Here is a 20,279-nt window from a genome sequence, read left to right on the forward strand (position 1 = left end):
GCTAGTCCACTCAGCAATCTTTCCATACACACCCTGACAACTGCTAAAGTTCCCTCTGGAGTACATGATGACTGGCAATCACTGACCTGCTGAGCATTTTTGGCTGCAGGACGGTGTGTGTGGGATTGAATCTAAACTATAATGTGTGTGTGTTTGTGTTATTGGTGTGTTAGGAGGAATAATATAAGTCATACTCTGATACACATAATAAGATGTTTTGTTTGTTTGTTTATTTGTTTGGCGGGGGTCTACTGCTCATTTGGGGTGATGGAAACATTGTTGTCGCCCCCTGTGGAACAGAAACAAAACAAAGCTGCATTCAAGACCGTGCAGCACCGGAGCGGTTGTATGAGGTTGTATTGTTGTATGACAAGTCCATCTTGTAAAATCAATAATTGGTGTTGCAGTTTACAGTCTTAATGTTAAACGAGGTGGCTTAAAAGTCTTAAATTCATCCGGTCATGCTGTAACGTGTCAGAAGCGCTGCATGTAACGTTACGAGCTTTTCAGCTGTTTTCCGTCAGTGTGGCGGGACGTTCACGAACACACAGCCACCGTTTGTGTCATTTGGCAACACAGCCGTACCCACTTCCTGATTTCACATCACAGCAACAGATGAGAGCGACTGTTTCACAGCCGACAACCGTCTCACACTCACATTTTTTACACCGACGACTAGAAGAGACGTTTCGGGTACGGCTCCAGCGTCGTGCCGCCGGTCCGCTGCCATGGTGGAGACTCCGGCTGGCTGCCTATTTGAAGACATCCAGCATGAAGACATCCAAGTTGAAGCGGTAAACTTACTGACTTACTGACCGACAACTGCTCGACAGGAGAGGACGTTAACGTTAGCTTGTGCACCGCCGGGGCAGGGAGTTGAAATGTAGAAATGTAGCTACGTATTGTTTGTGTTGACGACAGAGACTCAAGCTAATGAGAGCTTAGAGTTATGCTAGCAGGACTGTAATGTGAAACACAGAGACGCAGGACAATAAAGTGAGGCCTGAACACAACATGAAACATGTTATAAAAGCTGTTTAACAACTAGAACAAGGCCTCACATTAGCTATTAAACATACTCTGCTTAGTTGTTTGTGTAAGTGAGCTGCTCAGTTACACTTTTTCTGCTATTAGGGAAAAGTAAGAGCATTAAGCCCCCCCCCTCTCCCCCTCCTCTAACACTGAGGGGTTATGTCCTCTTTATTGCGGCCTCTTTAACCTACTAGGGTGACCTGGGGTAAAACCTGCTGTTGGGCCCCAGTTAACCTCCAGGTCCTCCCTATTCTCTGCATCCTGCACTATGTCCATGTGATAGACTGTTATATAGCTTTAGCTTTACTTTGTGGTCATCTGCTTAAAAACAAATGAGTGTACAAGACATGGACATTCATTTTAAATGAAAAAGCACTTTAACAATCTATTTTTAAAAACTTGAAGTGTTATGTTCTGGCTAAGGTTTAAAGATATTAAAAAAAAGCAAAAGCTGGTCTCCTAAAGCAAGTAAAAAGCAAGCCCTTATCATAGAGCATGTTCACAAACTCCCACAGTCTCAGATATGATATATATGTTAGTAGTAGTTGTGGGTTAGCTTTCTGTCTGAATGACCTCCTCTTGTGTTTCCTCCCTACAGGCTGTTGGCAGAGGCACGTTTGGAGTTGTCTACAAGGCCGTGTGGAAAGGAAAAGATGTAGCAATCAAGACTATCGAGAGCGACAATGAAAAAAATGCTTTCCTTGTCGAGGTACTGCTCACTCTGTGTTCTGTGTCTCACTGCGTGGTGATGCAATCCAACTCGCAGACAGCAGCTCTGTAGTTCAGAGCAGAGCTGTGGTGCTGTGTTAAAGCCTGTTTCCACTGCAGGCTCTTTTACAAGAACAGGGGAACTTGAAACTTTTAGATTGGAGGATCATGGCCTGTAAATTCAGTTTAACTACCATAATGCTCCATTCTCTGTAGGGAAGAATTCTCTGGTGGCTGAGTTAGTGTGAAGTGAAGAACACACACACACACACACACACACACACACACACACACACATAGGAGTGTTCCTATTTTAGTTCCCGTGGTTTTGTAGTTCCTGAAACTACTTTGTTGAAAACAGCTGTTAGTAAATTAGCATAACAGCCATATTCTGACAGTCCTGCTGGAAACAGTAACACAGTAAACAGGCACTTTTTTTATATTTAAGATGATAATGATGATAAATGAATGAAGAATGTACTAAACTGAATATATTATATATAGGTTTTGGGCTGTTGGATGGACAGAGGAAGAGATTTTGGGGGTGAGCTCAGTGCACTTGTGGTATTGTTGTGTCCAGGTGATCAGAAAGAATACATGATCATATATTATAGGTGGATGTATTGGAGGCAGGGACAATCATGTAACATTATACTGACTGTTTGAATCCTGCAGAGAGTTTACCTCAGAGGAAACTTGTTGCTGAAGTTCTAAAAAGTTTCAGATATGAATAGAGTACAGATGATGAGCGATCACTTTTCCTGACATGTTGATGATCCAATCATCACCATGATTCTGAATGTTAGTAGTTTGTGATTTTACTCTGCACCACAGTGTTCCATATAATAACCACCTGCAGTTAAAACCCACTGTAGTGCCATATATGAAAATGAGGTTTATTATTTTGCATTTTTTTTAAATTACTGAAATTGTTTTTAAAGTTCAAATTAGTAAGATTTGACTGTTTTTATGTGCACAGTAACTGCTGACATTTTGGGAACAAAGTAGTTGCTAGTTTAATCGTCACAGTGCTCCTGGTATGGATAATGGGAATTTAAAAAAATAACATTTCTTTGTTTAAAATGTAACCCAAACAATCTCTATCACATACAGTACTCAGTCTCTGTATTAAAATACAACTAGTGTCATTAAAAAAAAGTCTGTTCCACCAGGTTTGAGCATTACCTACACATGTTGTTGAAGTCATTGAAAGCTTGCTAATATGTATAAGACCAACTTTCTATCACATCATTCCATTCAAAATGCCAAAGATCACAGAATCTGACAGAAATCAAATCGTCATTTTACATCAGCACAGTCACTCTCAATGGGAAACCAGCTTCAATCAACTTCAGGAAAGTCTCCCCAAAAGAGTTCAACATTTCGTTTTGTTGTTTTTATTTGAGTACATATTTCCTGTATTTTCTGTTTTTATCTTAATAAAGAGACTGAAAAATAAATATAGATGCTCATTAAAACTTAGCTAAAACAACAACGCTAGTGGTGGCTTAAGACATGTGCATAGTACTATATGCCTCATCACAGCCACATGTCATCTTCCTATATTGTAAATAAAAATATGGAGCTCCAGTCAACCTGTTTATTTGCATTAGAAGGGTTGGGCAATTAATCGAAAAATAATGTAAACCAACATTTAGAAATTCTAATCGACTTAAGCTTGCTCATGTCAATTAATGGTGGTGTTCACTGTTGCCATGACAGCAAAGGTTGCATATCTTTAAGGAATTTGAAAACTTGTGTCCAGTGATGATTTGAACCCAAACCATGATCTTTACATAGTTGTAATCAAGTAAACTAGACATTAACCACAGCTTAGTCACACCTTCAAACATCTTTATTTTACCTCCCTAAAGATCCTCATGTGTGAAAATACTAAACTAAAGAAACTGTGAAAATACATCATTGTTCATCAAGGGTGGAGATAATCCTTCATTAATCCTAATCAAGGTTAAAAGTTCAATTAATCAGGATTTAGATTTTTGTCATAATCGCCCAGCCCTAGAATCATAACTGATACATTTGATGTGAACATCAGCACAGATGTTTCTGTTGGTTATTTTGCAACAATCTGCTGTTTGCTGCAGACAGAAAAGTTAAAATTCAGTCTGTGCATATGGATGTTTTCATGGCGAGGTGCAGCAAGGCTGTGGTGCATTCAAGTGCTGTGGGAACATCTGGATTTCAAGACGTTAGAGTCACCAGTTGAACAAAGAGCTCAAACATTCACATTATCACAGTCTGTTTTTACACAACATGGCTGATGAATGCATAGTGCTTTGTGTCAGCTCACACTTGTGCATGTCATTCATAGTCACACATGAACATGCCACACACACTGACTTTTGGTTTCCTGTTTGTTTGTTTTTCTCTGACAGTTAGTGGAGCTTGGTCTTTAAATGCTGTTCTGAGAACAGTTAATACAGACACAATTGTCAAATATCAGTGCAGCTGTGCTTAAAGTCTCTTAGATACATCCAGTATATCAAGATAGATATATAAATAATGTACAGCAGCATTAGTAAGCATATTCATATATTTCCCATCTGCCCCTTTTTGTCTCTGTGCAGCTCCGCCAGCTCTCCAGGGTGAATCACCCCAACATAGTGAAGCTGTTTGGCTCCTGTGACAATCCAGTAAGTATTGTGAGGATATTATAGAATTGTGTATCATCATACATATATGTCTGATCAGAGATAACCCACTTCCTGTATACATTTCAGACCTCATCCAAAGTTTATCAGATGAAGGTTTTTTTCTGAATGTAAAATCAGGAATCATCATTCATCATTCACTGACAGCCAGTTTTGAAGTGAAAGAGGGAAATGAGGACTGTCGTCTTGTATACACACACACACACACACACACACACACACACACACACACACACACACACACACCACACACACACACACACACTGTGAACTTGTGTAGTTGTAAGCACACTGCACTGCTGTGGGCAGTGAAGGAGAAGTGGCACATGTAAGTGGAGCAGCAGTGATGTGCTAGTTATGACAGTTAAATGTTATAGATGCAGCGTATTATGTCAGTGAGATTCACTATGTGTCCGTTAAACATGATTGACAATAGAACAGCAGCAGCACAGTCATGGTGGCATATTAACTAAGATTTGGATAATTGAACTTAAACAACATTTCAATCTTTGGTTGTTTACACCTGCAATAAACATGTGACTCGAATGATCCAATCACAAGCGGACAGCTCTGAGTCCAGGTGTGAATGCATGTGGCCACATTCTATCAGCAGTGTAAAGCAGTGTGTCCTCAGCCACAGTGAAGGATAGAACAGAAGGATGGCTGTGGCTCAGGAGGTAGAGCAGGTTGTCCACCAATCAGAAGATTGGTGCACACATGTCCATGTGTGCTTGGGCAAGATACTTAACCCCAAATTGCTCCAGAAAAAAAACAGGGTGTGAATGGTTAGTTTCCTTCTGATGTGTGGTAGCTCCTCTCATCAGTGTATGAATGTGTGTGAATGGGTGAATGTGACATGTAGAGTGGTCAAAAAGACTAGAAAAGTGCTATATAAGTACAGTCCATTTATCATTTATCATTTACTACCTACTAAACTGACCTCTTAGTTCCAGCAGACTAGAAACAAGTATTGCATTTGATCACAGGATAAAGAAATGCATGTTCTGTTTGTCCTTTTTCACCTCTTCTCTCTATCAAGCAAAGAATCTGTCTGTCTCTATGTATGTTTGTCTTCTGCATGTCTTATCTGATCTACTTCAGATAACCTACTGTGTGTCATAGAGTTCCACTGTTGTCCAAAATCTATTAACAACACTGTTACACATTCCTTCCTTCCTTCTTATCAAGAACACACTAGAGTTTTTTTTAAATTATTATTATTATTTTGTTTTTTGGGCATTTTTGCTTTTATTTTGAAAGTAGATGCATTAGATGCTGACAGGAAACAGGGAGAGAGAGAGGAATGACATTCAGCAAATGTCCCTGGCTGGGGTCGAACCAGGGATGCTCTACACATGCAGCATGCACGACAAACACTCAGCTACCAAAGCTCTCCCACTGTAGGTTAGTTTGTCTTAAGATAAGACCTGGCTCAAATAAATCAAATCAAATAAATAAATGCATGCATTTCATTCACTCATACTCCAGTTTTTGTATCATACACTCATTCATTTGCCAGCTTAATCCCACACACACTGTCCTGCTGCCAGAAATACTCAAACACCAAATGTGGATTCATCCACTGCAGAAAATAGTCCCCAACAAAATATAGTATTTCTTCCTGTTTTGAATAAGGTTGGTTAAAAACTGACACGGTGAGCTCAGACACTAACACATTGTGGGATTTGTTGTCAATAAGAAAGAAGCCAGTGGGTGCGCAGGTGGTCGAGTGGTTAGAGCGCATGCCATATACGCAGCCGACCCCGGTTCGAATCCCAATCGGAGGTCCTTTGCTGCATGTCACACCCCCCTCTCTCTCCCATGTTTCCTGTCGGTCTACTGATAAATAAAAGGTGTCTATGCCATCTTAAAAAAAAAAAAAAAAAAAAAAGAAAGAAGCCAGACTGATGACAGATGAAGTACTGACATCAGCTGTGAAAACACAATGCAAAGACACAGTGATGAAGCCACAGCTGTTACTTTCTCCTACTGTGTGTGTCAGAGGAACATGAGTCATGTGGAAGTGTGTCACTGTGACTGCTGAGGTAACAGGATGTTTTGTTCTCAGGTGTGTCTGGTCATGGAGTACGCAGAGTGTGGCTCTTTATATAACCGTAAGTCTTTTTACATCTTTTTAAAAGTTGTATAGATTAAGCTTGATTACATATCACTATCAACATGATTCATGTAAAGGATGTCACTGTAATATCTCTCTCTCTCTCTCTCTCTCTCTCTCTCTCTCTCTCTCTCTCTCTCTCTCTCTCTCTCTCTCTCTCTCTCTGTCTCTCTCTCTGTCTCTGTCTCTGTCTCTGTCTCTGTCTCTGTGTGTGTGTGTGCTTGTCACTCAATCACAGTCCTGCACAGTGCTGAGCCACAAGCCCCCTACACAGCTTCCCATGCAATGAGCTGGTGTCTGCAGTGTGCCCAGGGTGTTGCTTATCTGCATGCTATGAAACCAAAGGCCTTAATTCACCGGGACCTCAAACCACCAAAGTAAGACTCTGGATAATGATGATGATGAAGCAGAGTGGAAGTTCCACAGTTTAGAGTTTTTCTAAGAGCTCAGAAAGCAGAGCTGAGTAAAAAAGATGAAAGAAAATAGATTGTTTTAGGGTGTAATTGTCCTTTACCACAACTAGGGGCTAGTGAAAGGCATTTATTCAGTACATTTTTCCTCCAGATGTTTAAGTATAACAGCTGATATTATCTAACATATAGTCTTGTGTCTCTGTTTCAGTCTGCTGCTCGTGTCTCGTGGCACAGTGCTGAAGATCTGTGACTTTGGAACAGCGTGTGACATTCAGACTTACATGACCAACAATAAAGGCAGCGCAGCCTGGATGGCTCCAGAAGTGTTTGAAGGTGAGCCGCCATCACCTCCTTCATATTCACCGCTGATGATGAAACACTGCACTCATCTGTTACTTTTTCACTGTTAACATCACAGCTAGACTTGGACTTACTTAGAAAAAAACGTTAATGTCCTCCAAGAGGCTATTTGTTGTACAACACAGAGACGCATTAAAAAAAACAGTAGACAAACAATCCAAATCACCCATAGCAACAACGCAGTGTCATCACAGTTCAAGCAAAAAAAAAAACACATTTATGACACATGCAGAAAGGTTCAGGTAAAATAAAAAGCAAATGGAAGCAAATAAATAATATATTGCACATTCCCCTGTATCCCCTGTCCCATAGTCAACAGTGTACTCCAAACTCTACCTGGCTACCTCAACTTGTTTACTTGGGTTATAGCCATGGTGAGTTTTGGGCCTTTTAGGTTCAGATTTTGGGGTATCTGTACCTCTGACCAGAGGGAGAGTGGAAGGGAGGAATCCTTCTCTGTTAATCAGTCTGCTCATGTAAAGGTGGTAAAGCTCCTCCTGCCAATCCTTTCACACTGATCTTCACAATTTTTCCAAACTTGTTTCTGTGAGTGATTTTGGTGCCAGTGCCAGCAGACCCTAGCAGAGGATACTCCAAATAAAATGTTCATAACATAAAGTGAGGATTATTTGATGAACATGAAAGAAAGTTAGTTTCCTAAGGAAATAAACATGCTGTTGACCCTTTTTGAAAATGGTATCGATGCATTGGATCTACTTGATCATGATCTTATGATCAAGACCTGATTCTGATTGGCTTCAGCCAGTCAGGTGCATCTTTGACTAGTAACAAGTGCTGTCATATAAAGCAGTTAGAGCTTGTTAGAACATTTTAGATCAGCAGTGGATATTTCAAACTTAGCAGCCTCTCTGAATTTTCACTACAAAGATTATGAAGCAGATAATATAGAGTGTCAGGCCTACTGCTGTCCATGCCATACAATACAAACTGCAGTTTCCTATGTCCTCCTAGGAACCAAGGGTATAAAGTGTCTTATTTCAGTTTATTTGTGATGTCATACCAATTTAGGCAAAAAAAAACATCTTACAATTTCGCAATTTCGACTTTTTTAAAATAGATTTTTGCTTGATTTGACAGGATGTCCCATGTAGTGGACCACAGGAGCATTGAGGTGTTTAGAAGATCAAAATGAATCAGATTATGGCTGTGTAGTGATATTCATCCATAATACATTCGCCTTGATTAAAAAACATCATTATTTAGCATTCTGGATTGTTTCACTAGTGTGTTGTTGCAAGGAATGAAGTATATTTTCTATTAAAACTGAAGTTTAAGATCCGATTTCAAATAAGATTAAGATTTAGGGGTACCAAGTTATGTGATAGCTATTCTCACCTGAGAAAAAATATGTTTGAAGGAACATTTAACTGTTTGGTAGCTGTTTTTCTTTTTTTGTATTTTATCTGTTTTATTTGTTCCATTCACAGTTTTGATTAAGCCCGTTCAGGTTTTCTCCCTGTCCCTACACTATATATTATCTGTCATTTATTGTGTACATTTCAACTTGTGCAAACTAAACTGAACTGATTGCCAGATCTCAGAAAATGTGGTTGCCAGTTTATAAGAAAAAAGAAAAGAATTGGCAGCTGATACAAACCAGAGTTACCCTACATAAAAAATGTAGCACCTTTTTTTCATTTAACGTTGGTGGAGTAATTACACATGGGGTTGTGTGGATCATTAGCACATGTGTCTAAAAGATATGAGAGGGGTGACGTTAGTGGCTTTTCAGAACAACATTTTATCTTTCCCCTGCATTTAGCTTGTTGTAAATTTGGAATTTGAAGCCCTTGAATACAATAATCGTGTGTGTGTGTGTGTGTGTGTGTGTGTGTGTGTGTGTGTGTGTGTGTGTGTGTGTGTGTGTGTGTGTGTGTGTGTGTGTGTGTGTGTGTGTGTGTGTGTGTGTGTGTGTGTGTGTGTGTGTGTGTGTGTGTGTGTCTCAGGCAGCAACTACAGTGAGAAGTGTGACGTGTTCAGTTGGGGCATCATCCTGTGGGAGGTCATCACACGCAAAAAACCCTTTGATGAGATCGGTGGCTCTGCGTTTTGCATCATGTGGGCCGTTCACAGAGGTGAGTGGAAGCCTGCAGGAACTCCAGCTGTGGTGTCATGTTTCTCTGAGAGAAGACTGAAGTGTTTGGCTAAGCCTGCCACAACTCAGTCTGCAGATCTGTTCATGTTGAAGCCAAGATGGTCAAAGAGGTTCTCCTCAGTGAAGCTCCCAGACCTCTGACTGTCTTTTTATATTCCACTGAAATATGTTTGTACAGATGCTGTTCAATGACAATAAGCATATTCATATCTGTCTACTGTGACACAGGTACTCGTCCTCCTCTGATCAGAGACCTCCCAGAGCCCATAGAGACTCTGATGACCCGCTGCTGGGACAAAGAGCCCAGCCAGAGACCCTCCATGGAGGAGGTCAAGAACACAATGAGCCGTCTCATGAAGGTACACTATCCTGTCCTCACCAGTCTGACTGTACACTGCTGCTATCCTCTTAAGATAAAGAGGTGTTTCCCAGAAGCATCATAGCTGAAGGTGCTCTATGATATGATGGGAGATGAATGAGTGAGTCCTATCACTTCTGTAGGAGGCTGAAAGCAACTTACAGGAGGAACCAAAAGCTACATTTTATTTTTCAGTGTGTGTAATCATTGTCCTCCTCACTCTTCTTCATAATATTTTCATGTCTTCATAACTGAAGTGACATTTGTTATATGTTTCTATGTCTGGTCTGTATGTTAGTCTCACACTTACATACAGAAATATTGTCTCAGTGAAACTTACACGAGGCTCCAATGCTTCATTTTGGTTAGAATGTGATGATCAGAGTAACATCTGTCTCCAGCAGCAGATACATCACTTAAAGTTTACTTTCTTAAAGCAGCTTTCACCCAGTAACATGAGTCAGAAAGACTTTGGACACACATTAAGCTACTGACTGTACACTATAATATAATTATTTGTGTAGTACTTATGTACTCCTTATGATGTGTATATTTTCATTATGTACAGTATGTGTCATGGCTTCCAGTTACTTAAAAATGTATTCATCATCACCTTCAAACATCTGATGTTCACAAACTCTGACTGCTTCAGTAAATGTGTAGAATATTAACCCTTACATACTGTTCAGGTCCAGGTTCAGGCCATTTTGACATTTGACATTGTAAACCCCTTTGATCAGTTGACAGCTCCGCCCCTCTCTTCACCCGAGTGTCCAAGACATGCGGCCGCAAGTCCGACGACACGACTACAAAGTCAATCATCGAACTGCGGCCTAAGGTTGTCCTGGTGCCAAGTGCACATATGGACACCCTTATGTTTGAACATGGTGTTCGTTATGGACAACCTGTGATGAGCACAGAAGTCCAATAACAGAACACCGCTCAGGTTCAGATCGGGGGGGCCGTTCCTCCCAATCACACCCTTCCAGGTCTCACTGTCGCTACCAACATGGGCGTTGAAGTCCCCCAGCAGAACGAGGGAATCCCCAGCGGGAGTGTTTTCCAGCACCCCCTCCAAGGAGTCCAAAAAGGCTGGATACTCTGAGCTGCTGTTTGGACCACAGGCACAAACAACAGTCAGGATCCGTCCCCCCACCCGAAGGCGGAGCGAGGCTACCCTCTCGTCTACCGGGGTAAACTCCAACATACAGGCACCAAGCCGCGGGGCAATAAGTATTGCCACCCCTGCCCGATGCCTCTCACCAGTGGCAACTCCAGAGTGGACGAGAGTCCAACCCCTCTCGAGGAGACTGGTTCCAGAGCCCTTGCTGTGCGTCGAGGTGAGGCCAACTATATCTAGCCGGAACTTCTCAACCTCACGCACCAGCTCAGGCTCCTTCCCCACCAGAGAGGTGACGTTCCACATCCCTAGAGCTAGCTTCGGCACTGCACCCGACCCCTTTGGCCCCTCTCACTGGTGGTGGATCTGTGGGAGCGGGGTCCCATGTCCCTTCTTCGGGCTGTGCCCGGCCGGGCCCCATGGGGAAAGGCCCGGCCACCAGGCGCTCGCCTCCGAGCCCCACCCCCAGGCCTGGCTCCAGGGGGGAGCCCCGGTGACCCGCGTCCGGGCAAGGGACACGAAAAACCAATTATGTTGCTCGTCATTGGTGTTTTCTGAGCTACCTTTTGTCTGGCCCCTCCCCCCGGACCTGTTTGCCATGGGAGACCCTACCAGGGGCATAAAGCCCTCGACAACTGAGCTCCTGGGGTCATTGGGACACGCAAACCCCTCCACCACGGTAAGGTAGTAGGTCAAGGAGGGCCATGTTCCGTGCCTCCATTGTTAAGGCGGCTGACCGGAGCTGTGGCCACAAGGTGGTCGGTGCCTGTCGGGGCGGCAATCCCGGAAACCACTGGTGGACACCGGCGGTGAGGGATGCCGTCAAGCTGAAGAAGGAGTCCTATAGAGCCTTTTTGGCTTGTAGGACTCCGGAGGCAGCAGACAGGTACCGGCAGACCAAGCGGAGCGCAGCTAGGGCGGTTGCTGAGGCAAAAACCCGGACATGGGAGGAGTTCGGTGAGGCCATGGAAAAAGCTGGAAGTGGACGGCTTCGAAGAGATTCTGGACCACCATCCGGCGTCTCAGGAGGGGGAAGCAGTGCGCCGTAAACACTGTGTACGGTGGGGACGGTGCGCTGCTGACCTCAACTCGGGACGTTGTGGATCGGTGGAAGGAATACTTCGAAGACCTCCTCAATCCCACCGACACGCCTTCCGGTAAGGAAGCAGGGCCGGGGGACTCGGGTGTGGGCTCTCCTATCTCTGGGGTGGAGGTCGCCGAGGTGGTTAAAAAGCTCCTCGGTGGGAAGGCCCCGGGGGTGGATGAGATCCGGCCCGAGTTCCTCAAGGCCCTGGATGTTGTGGGGCTGTCATGGTTGACACGACTCTGCAGCATCGCGTGGACATCGGGGGCAGTGCCTCTGGATTGGCAGACTGGGGTGGTGGTCCCTCTTTTTAAGAAGGGGGACCGGAGGGTGCGTTCCAATTACAGGGGAATCTCACTCCTCAGCCTCCCTGGTAAGGTCTATTCGGGGGTGCTGGAGAGGAGGGTCCATCGGATAGTCAAACCTCGGATTCAGGAGGAGCAGTGTGGTTTTTGTCCAGGCCGTGGAACAGTGGACCAGCTCTACACCCTCTGCAGGATCCTTGAGGGTGAATGGGAGTTTGCCCAACCAGTCCACATGTGTTTTGTGGACTTGGACAAGGCATTCGACCGTGTCCCTCGGGGAATCCTGTGGGGGGTTCTCCGGGAATACGGGGTATCGGACCCCCTGATAAGGGCCGTCCGTTCCCTGTATGACCGGTGTCAGAGCTTGGTCCGCATTGCCGGCAATAAGTCGGACTTGTTTCCAGTGAGGGTTGGACTCCGCCAGGGCTGCCCTTTGTCACCGATCCTGTTCATAATTTTTATGGACAGGATTTCTAGGCGCAGCCAGGGTGTGGAGGGGGTCCGGTTTGGTGACCTCAGGATTGGGTCACTGCTTTTTGCGGATGATGTGGTCCTGTTGGCTTCATCAGACCGTGACCTCCAGCTCTCACTGGATCGGTTCGCAGCCGAGTGTGAAGCGGCCGAGATGAGAATCAGCACCTCCAAATCCGAGGCCATGGTCCTCAACCGGAAAAGGGTGGAGTGCACTCTTCGGGTCGGGGATGAGATTCTGCCACAAGTGGAGGAGTTCAAGTACCTCGGGGTCTTGTTGACGAGTGAGGGAAGGATGGAGCGAGAGATTGACAGGCGGATCGGTGCGGCGTCTGCAGTAATGCGGACTCTGCACAGATCCGTCGTGGTGAAGAGAGAGCTGAGCCGAAAGGCAAAGATCTCGATTTACCAGTCGATCTTTGTTCCTACCCTCACCTATGGTCATGAGCTTTGGGTAGTGACCAAAAGAACAAGATCGCAGGTACAAGCGGCCGAAATGAGCTTCCTCCGTAGGGTGGCTGGGCTCTCCCTTAGAGATAGGGTGAGAAGCTCAGTTATCCGGAGGGAGCTCGGAGTAGACCCGCTCTCCTCCGCGTCGAGAGGAGCCAGATGAGGTGGCTCGGGCATCTAATCAGGATGCCTCCCGGATGCCTCCCTGGTGAGGTGTTCAGGGCACGTCCCACCGGTAGGAGACCCCGAGGAAGACCCAGGACACGCTGGAGAGACTATGTCTCTCGGCTGGCCTGGGAACGCCTCGGGATCCCCTGGGAAGAGCTGGACGAAGTGGCTGGGGAGAGGGAAGTCTGGGCTTCCCTGCTTAGGCTGCTGCTCCCGCGACCCGACCCCGGATAAGCGGAAGAGGATGGATGGATGGATGGATGGACATTGTAAAAACACCACAAATGTCTTTTATTCTGAAATTCAATGACCTTTCCTAAAGTGACCCAAAATGCACAAAAATGAAAATATTTAAAATATCATTAAATACATTTACATCATTATTGCTATGTTATATTTTCATGTCTTAGGTCAAATAGGACATGATATTGTGTGATAGGAGCTGTTTAGTGGTGTAAAAGCTAAAAACTACACTCTCTCTGCTCTCTGAAACATGAATCAAGGTTTAATCACACATTTATTGATCAGTCAGATCAACTATTGATGCTTTCTAAACACATCTGTGCTTCAACATTTAGTATAGACTCTTTTTATAAGGGATTCTTAGACCGGGTCACAATTAACTATGAGGGTGTAGAATATGAATATGTAAGATTTAAGAACATTCATAGAAACACTCAGAACTTCTATGAATGATTGTTACTGGGAAAACCTAAACAATACAATAGAAAAATTCCTTCATATAACTGTGTAAAGTTCATGATGTTAATTCAAGTTAATGCTAACTCGGACTGCATCATCCAATTGTTGAATGAACAAAACATACACAAATCATGAAAATCAAAATTTGGCAGAGTTTAAGATGATGTCATTTAAATAACTTTGTCTGACAGTCCAAAACTTGATTTATAATGCTGCAGATCATCATGATGATTGTTTAGCATTTTGTTTGTTTAGCATTCAATTATCAAAAAATGTTGCAGAAACTCATCGACTCATTGTTTCAGCTTCAACGGTTACACTGTAGGTAGTGTTTTGGATAAGACATAATGTTTAGATGGTATATTTATTGATAGTATATTGACTCCATTCTGTGATGAGCTCTTTTTAAACAGTCTGCATATGTGTGCTGAACTTTTTTTTATATTTCAGTACTTCCCAGGTTCTGATGAGCCACTGAAGCTTCCTCACCAGTCCTCAGCCAACAGGAGTGGCTCTTCATCAGCCACCAGCACAGGTGCTTAAACCATCTGCAAGCTTTAACATGAGTATATTTGTTCTTCCGCCTGTGTTTCAAACATTGAGTGTGTGTGCTGCCTGCAGGCTCGTACGCTGACTACACCATCAACAGCAACAAGAGTGACGACAACGCGGAGCACAGAAACTCTGTCGGCAAAGAGGAAACCCTGAAAAGCTTTGAGGCTTTCCCGCTGCAGTTCAAACCTTCAAAGGTAGAAGAAGTCTTTAAAGTCCGTGTAAAGTAAGAATAAATATGTGTTCTGAGTTTGACATACCACAGAAAAGTGTGTTGTTAACCACCCTGCCAAGTTTGAATGATTAAAAAAATCACCAAATATATGAAATTAGTCTTCAAAGTCTGCTTCCAAACGCTGAAACCCCGCCCCCTACCAAGTGGCATCTGTTAATCAAAGTCACCACCTCTACCTGAAACATGGACGCTACGTCTGAGAGCTTTCTGCTGCTAACTCAGCTGCTAGCTTGGCGGCTAACTCGCTGCTAGCTCAGCTGCTAACTCAGCTAACTGGCTAACTGTAGACTGTAGTAGTAGTAGTGTGAGCTGAATGTATTTATACCTCTACAGCAGCAGGGGTAGGTTTAGATAGATAGATATACTTTATTGATCCCAAGCTGGGAAATGACAGTGCAGCAGCAGCAGCATTACACACAGTGAAGATAACAACACATAGTATAAGAATATAAAGAACAAACTATACATAATAAAATAACAAAATAGCAAATAGAATAGAATAAAATAAAATGTAATGTACAAATGTATATACAACTAATTGGTGTGTTACTGTAGTGTTATGCTAATCACAACACGGCTGTGATTTTCAGACCCGCCCACTAAATCCTGAACACAGAAATCTTGAAACACAGTTTGTGAAGCCTAGCTCCACAATTCAACCTTTTTTATTAATACATTTATGACCTATTTAATGTGTTTAGAAGAAAATGTCTGAATTCACTTTACACTGTCTTTAACAGCTGATAATCACAGCATCATCCTGTCTGAAGTTTTGTTCCACCTCTGCTTCATCACTCCAACCTGTTTTCTCCTCCAGCAGACAGCCACACTGAGAACTGGTGTGTCCAGAGTGTCCAGTGTGGACAGCCAACCAGGACGCTCCCAAAGCCCCACCCGCTCCAACAGCCCTGTAGCCACCATCAGCCAATCAGAGCTGAGGATGACGTTTAATCCCACAGGTAAGAAGATGAGCTGATACTGAGTGAGAGATGGTTTTCATTTAGTCCTGATAGTAAAATGCTTCTGGTGTTTAAGTCTCAGTCTTGAACTTGAACTTTTAAAGTGAATTTTAACTCAATGAAAATTGAAAAGCCATCAGATTATATTGAACATTTCAGTCAGTCTAGTCGAGCCAAAACCAATCGCAAACAGTGTGTGAATGTGTGAGTGAATGTTAGCTCTGTACTGATTGGCCCCCTGTGTGGGAGCTCAGATCAGTGTATGAATGTTAGAATGTGACATGTAGTGTATTGGTGCTTTGAGTGGTCGAAAAGACTAGAAAAGAGCTATATAAGTACAGTCTATTTACTATTTATTATATTTATCAGCTGTAGGAAAACAGCAGCTGACTGAACAGCTGAAGAACAACAGTCACTTATCAGAGAGTAAAATGAAACATTTAAAGCTAAAAGCATCTTTGAATTGAATGGAATCTGAACTGAATTATGACAGCTGACACCTTGCTGTAACATTATAGAGGACGTTTTTTTTTACTTTCCTTTTCACTTTATTTTATAAACTATATATGAATATATTAATCACTGATGAACTGAAGGTACACTGTGTAGTGACAATGGGACACACATTGTTATGTGTTGTTTTGTTGCTTAGCTTAGGTCAGCTGTGAAACACACAACGGGCTCAATCTAGGAGCTAATAGATTCTACAATGTCAGGACTACATGTCAGGACTTCTAAATGTTAGTGGCATTTATCCTGTAAAACTCATATCACTGTGTCAGGTATATGTGTAAAGCCGGTTCTAATCAGCTTTATACATGTACATGCTTAACAGAGGAGGCACAGCATGGAGCAGCTGGGAGAAAGGAGAGATGCATCCTCATACAGAATAACTGCATCCACAGTCTAGCACAAAGTACTGTGTCTAAATATGTCAGTTAACCGTTGAACTGTTTAATTCACACACTTTGAAGAGAGAGACAGAGTGGAGCTCATCTTCACAGCATCAATAATATCAATCAGTATCACTAATATTTCACACTTCCAAAATAAGGCAGTAAGAGAGAAATCTGATTACTGATCATCAACACCATCAGCATTCTCTCTCTCTCTCTCTCTCTCTCTCTCTCTCTCTCTCTCTCTCTCTCTCTCTCTCTCTCTCTCTCTCTCTCTCTCTCTCTCTCTCTCTCTCTCTCTCTCTCTCTCTCTCTCTCTCTCTCTCTCTCTCTCTCTCTCTTTTCTTCTCCATACCATCACAGCTGCTGCTCTATTCACTCTATCATTTCCTCTTCTTGCACTCATTTACACACTTGTAACCTACCAAAAGAGACACTGTACTTAAAACACATGCATGAGGATACCTGAGGAGTGTGGGCCTTTCGATCTGGTTCATGTGGCCACAACAAAGGAAAGACTCACCATAGATACAAAGGCAACAAAAGATAACTACATGAAGCCAAATGAAATGTGCAGGATGAGAGGAGAAGCAGCTCACACACAGGCACATCACAGCAGGCCTCATAAATTCATCAGCTATTTGTGAGTGACACGCATTCATGAAACTATTTGTGATGTGTGTGTGTAAGCGGAGCTCACAGTTTGCTTTTGTGAAATGGGTCCATGAGTCACAACACTGAGAGGTGTGACCTGAACTCAGACACAGCACAGGTTTCTCATGTTCTGAATCAGAATATCACCCTTATGTCTATCTATCTGTTGTGTTATTAACTACTGAATTTGATTTGTTCCAGATTAGCTGTTGTCCTTCCCCCAAGACTACATGGAGCTTAGTAGTTTAGTAACTCTTCCAAATTTAGGTTCCAAAGGGTCCAAAAAGTGAGGGGAGAGGGTGGAAACAGAAGAAGAACCCACACCTTAAATTATGCATCATGATGTGTCTGTGTGTGTTGCACTGTTCTTAATCCACCACTGAGGGGCACCACAGTGCAACAGTATCACGTCTGTATCTGTTAAGATAGCTCTTTTCCTGTGTGTGTGTGTGTGTGTGTGTGTGTGTGTGTGTGTGTGTGTGTGTGTGTGTTTCCTCAGCTACCAATGGTTTAGACAGCTCCATTTCCTATCTGAAACTGGATCACCAGTTACAGGTAAGTTGAAAATCAGTTTTTATGTTCATTAAATGAAATACACACATTAATATTATATCTATTTCTAACACTTTATAACAACAAACAAAAACTAGGATGTGATTCATTTTACTAGATTGTAAAAGTACTTTGTTTGGCAAAGTATCATAGAATTATTAAAAGTCAGATTTTTGTTATTATCTATATGAAAACCAGGAATGTTGTTGAGTAAATAAAAAACAGGGATTTAAATCAAACTCATAATTTTAATACTGATCTGGTAAAGAGATTAACTGAAATCCAGACATGTGTTAGTGAGTCACACTACCAAAATGGTAGTGTGCATACCTGTAAATAATTATACATATATAATTATATTCCTTCCACAAGATGATACTGTGTTGGATCATTGAATGAGTAAGTGGTACTGCACAGTGGTGTCATTAGGTTTATTATATACTAAATCATATATGCATGTATGCATGTATCATATATGCATGTGGTAGTGCATATATCTATCGTAACTCTAAGTGAAAAAAATATAAACCTAAATGAATAAATTTGTCAAATAAATTGAAAAGAGCACACAGTTGACAATCATAATAATATAATCACATTAGTGTGTGTCAATATATCCTCATCACAAGAGAAATACAAATATTAATATGAATAAATATACATGTATGAATTGAGTTGAGGGTTTTTTGAGTTTCCAATCAATGAGTTACAAATGAAAGAAGAAAACAAAAATAGTGTGCAGTTACTGGTTGTGTTTTTAGTTTGATATTACTATTAATGTGTCAAAGTATTGCTCTCACTCTGTTCTTAAATGAGGCTTTTTATAAACTGTATGTATCCTGATTGGTTTCAGCCTCTGGAACCGTGTCCAAACTCCAAGGAGTCCATGGCTGTGTTTGAGCAGCACATCAGACTGGCTCAGGAGTACCTCAAAGTCCAGTCAGAGATCGCTCACCTTGTGAGGAGGAAGTAAGTCAAAGCATGTCATTTAGACATTTTCTTATTTGCTCTGTGAGAATGAGATGTTCTAGATCAGGTGTATATCAATGTTATGTCTGTGTTGGATGAGGTTAGATTAGTTTAGCATACACTGGAAGACAGGAAGCAGGAGGATACTGCTGGTCTGGCTCTGCCAAGTAAAAAAAACAAACACCCCTCACCTAAAGTTTACTCATGAACTCTGATCTGTTTTTATTAATCTGTAACCACAGAATAAATACATAGTCACTGCACCCAGCTGTTCATATAGAGTAGAGTAATAGGAGCAACTCCAAACTAGATGCAAGCTTTAAAAGGTGTTGCTAGGTGTATTTTTAAATTTTGGGCAAAGCCAGGCTAATTGTTTCCTTGTACTTCCAGTCTTTATTCTGAGCTAGGCTAACCTCACCCTGACCTCTCAGCTCACTACTCATTTAACAGTGGTTATGATGTAGTGAAAGTGACACAGGCTCTCTGCGTCATGGTCTGTTTAGACAGGAGCTGATGTCTGAGTTGGAGGAGGACCAGAGGGAGCAGCAGACTTCAACTCGACTCATCCAGGAGCACAGCAAGCTGCTGGAGGACAACAGCAGCCTGTCTACCTTCTGCCAGGGCCTGAAGAGCAACCTGAGCATGATCAAGAGTCAGAACCAGCACCACAGCTAGGACCTGAGGCCTGGACACAGCACACACTCCATGTCATTTTTATTTGTCTGAAGCCTGAGAGGAATCACTCCATGAGTTGACCATGAAGCAGTGAAGCTGCTATCCTTGGAAAATAACACCTTCTAATTTACCCCAAAAGAGTGTCTCAAGATAACATTACAAGCGTGTCATTAGTGGCTTTAAAGTCAAGCTGAAACTTGAATTACTTTTTTTGTGTAATGAAATTTAAGCTCACATAAGGCAAAATTCCAGTAGGATATCTGTTTGAACTGTGACTCATGCTGACCTTACACTTGCCACCTCTGTTTTAGAGATGTGGAGCAATAACACAGGTCAGAGAAGCAGCAAGAGTCTCCTGAAGCCTTCCAAATATATTTTAATTTTACATAACTCTTGACAAATATTTGGAGTCTGGCAAAACACAGAAATTAGCCCCATGGATTAGCTAGTAGCAGCATGGCTACAGCTACTAAACTAACTTGTGCTGCCTGCTCTTATACATATACTTTATTTTGCAGTAGTGTGTATCTTTATCACTCTAATGGGGGTGGTGTGTTTTGAAAGTTTATATTGAAAGCTGAACTGAATCCACAGTTATGAAGTAGGTATCAAGTGGAAGCTAGTTGGCCACACTGTTTATTTCTAGCTAGTGTTAGCTATCTTTTTTTGTTATATAAGGTTAAGCCTAAATGAGGTGAGACTAATGTCCGGA

The 20,279-nt window shown here is 42.5% G+C and overlaps 1 protein-coding gene across 2 annotated transcripts; it reads left to right on the top strand.

Moving 5' to 3' along the window:
- The first annotated feature begins 259 nt into the window (after window positions 1-259).
- On the top strand, window positions 260-19,796 carry LOC128375393 (mitogen-activated protein kinase kinase kinase 7-like). 2 transcript variants are annotated; one of them, XM_053335739.1, is made up of 14 exons: window positions 260-794; window positions 1,631-1,741; window positions 4,329-4,394; window positions 6,481-6,526; window positions 6,767-6,905; window positions 7,150-7,274; window positions 9,269-9,397; window positions 9,646-9,776; window positions 14,526-14,610; window positions 14,697-14,824; window positions 15,680-15,821; window positions 17,871-17,926; window positions 18,777-18,892; window positions 19,396-19,796. In XM_053335739.1, exons 1-14 carry the CDS (start codon window positions 729-731, stop codon window positions 19,565-19,567), a joined length of 1,512 nt encoding a protein of 503 aa, XP_053191714.1. In that variant the 5' UTR covers window positions 260-728; the 3' UTR covers window positions 19,568-19,796. The 2 variants fall into 2 exon arrangements, with proteins under 2 accessions (XP_053191714.1, XP_053191715.1); XM_053335740.1 differs by having other exon boundaries at window positions 15,683-15,821.
- Window positions 19,797-20,279: the final 483 nt, after the last annotated feature.

The sequence above is a fragment of the Scomber japonicus genome, chromosome 16, assembly GCF_027409825.1.
Source record: "Scomber japonicus isolate fScoJap1 chromosome 16, fScoJap1.pri, whole genome shotgun sequence".
Lineage (NCBI taxonomy): Eukaryota > Metazoa > Chordata > Actinopteri > Scombriformes > Scombridae > Scomber > Scomber japonicus.